This window comes from Penaeus monodon, chromosome 21 (assembly GCF_015228065.2).
Source record: "Penaeus monodon isolate SGIC_2016 chromosome 21, NSTDA_Pmon_1, whole genome shotgun sequence".
Taxonomy (NCBI): domain Eukaryota; kingdom Metazoa; phylum Arthropoda; class Malacostraca; order Decapoda; family Penaeidae; genus Penaeus; species Penaeus monodon.
In genome coordinates this window covers 14,165,578-14,166,585 of record NC_051406.1, presented here as the reverse complement: position 1 = coordinate 14,166,585, position 1,008 = coordinate 14,165,578, and the positions used below count along the sequence as shown (strand labels likewise).

General features: G+C 34.2%; 1 protein-coding gene across 1 annotated transcript in view; it reads right to left on the bottom strand.

The window, feature by feature from the left end:
• Positions 1–400: 400 nt before the first annotated feature.
• The window catches only part of LOC119586251 (RUN domain-containing protein 1-like), an 8,728-nt gene continuing 8,120 nt past the window's right edge, over positions 401–1,008 (bottom strand). Inside the window, 1 exon segment of the mRNA XM_037934956.1 lies at positions 401–851. Coding sequence (XP_037790884.1) covers positions 745–851 — 107 coding nt within the window. The 3' untranslated portion in view covers positions 401–744.

Here is a 1,008-nt window from a genome sequence, read left to right as displayed (position 1 = left end):
TTTAACCCTTATTTTCTTACTTTCAAACATCTGATTTTTCTAAAAATTGAACAGTTTATACATTACATTAAAAAAAGGTCGTACTCCCGTACCTGCGAACACAATTTTACAGTGAACCCATAATATATTTAGACTGCAAGTTCATGCTTCTTCATAACACACCTGCTTTTTAAAGTCTACTCATGAAGCCTTTATGCTATATGGGCCTTTTGGGGAGGATACGAACATGCATATATGACGTTACTATTCAAATCAGCAGAGGGAACTACTTTGCATTTGATTTTTGTTCTCACAAGACAACATTGTGCTTGATATATGTGAAACATGGTGAAGACTAAAAGGATTGAAAAGACCCTGCAAAATGGTACTTAATAACAATGGAAGGGAAAATTTAAATTTTGGGAAATGGGGAAGGTGACCAGAGTAACCTTACAGTAATAGGAATATGTTATATTCTCTTAGAGAACTCACAGACCTTAGGACTGTAAAGTTCTCACAGTATTTCTTTTTTTTCTTTTGATAGCACACTGTCTGCCCTCAGGTTACTGAATCATACTGGACTTTGCTCTTATTTTAAGATCCATAATACTGAAAAAAAGGCTCCTTCTGGAAAAAAAAAAAACTGGAGATTCCTTTGGCCTATGGTCTAGCCTTTGATCTGTTTAACTGGTTATGCTTGATCAAAGCCATGAAGCAAATGAAGACACTCAACAAAGCTGTCATTAATTCTGACATACTGCCTCCTCAAAATGCATCTTTTATATTCTGGAAAGGACGAACAGCTAAGTCCACAGGAAGATCAAAGTTGTATTTATTTAACCTCTCCATTGATCGAAAAGCATCTTCAAAACCTGAAACAAGAGAAGACTGCATCAGCTATATGTAATCTGTATGCTGTTTTCATATTGTTTTCTAAATCTGATATACCCAAATATCATGAAAATGACTATAAAATTAAAAACCACTAAAGATCTGAAAAGTTGCAAGAATATATAGTCCTCTTTACAT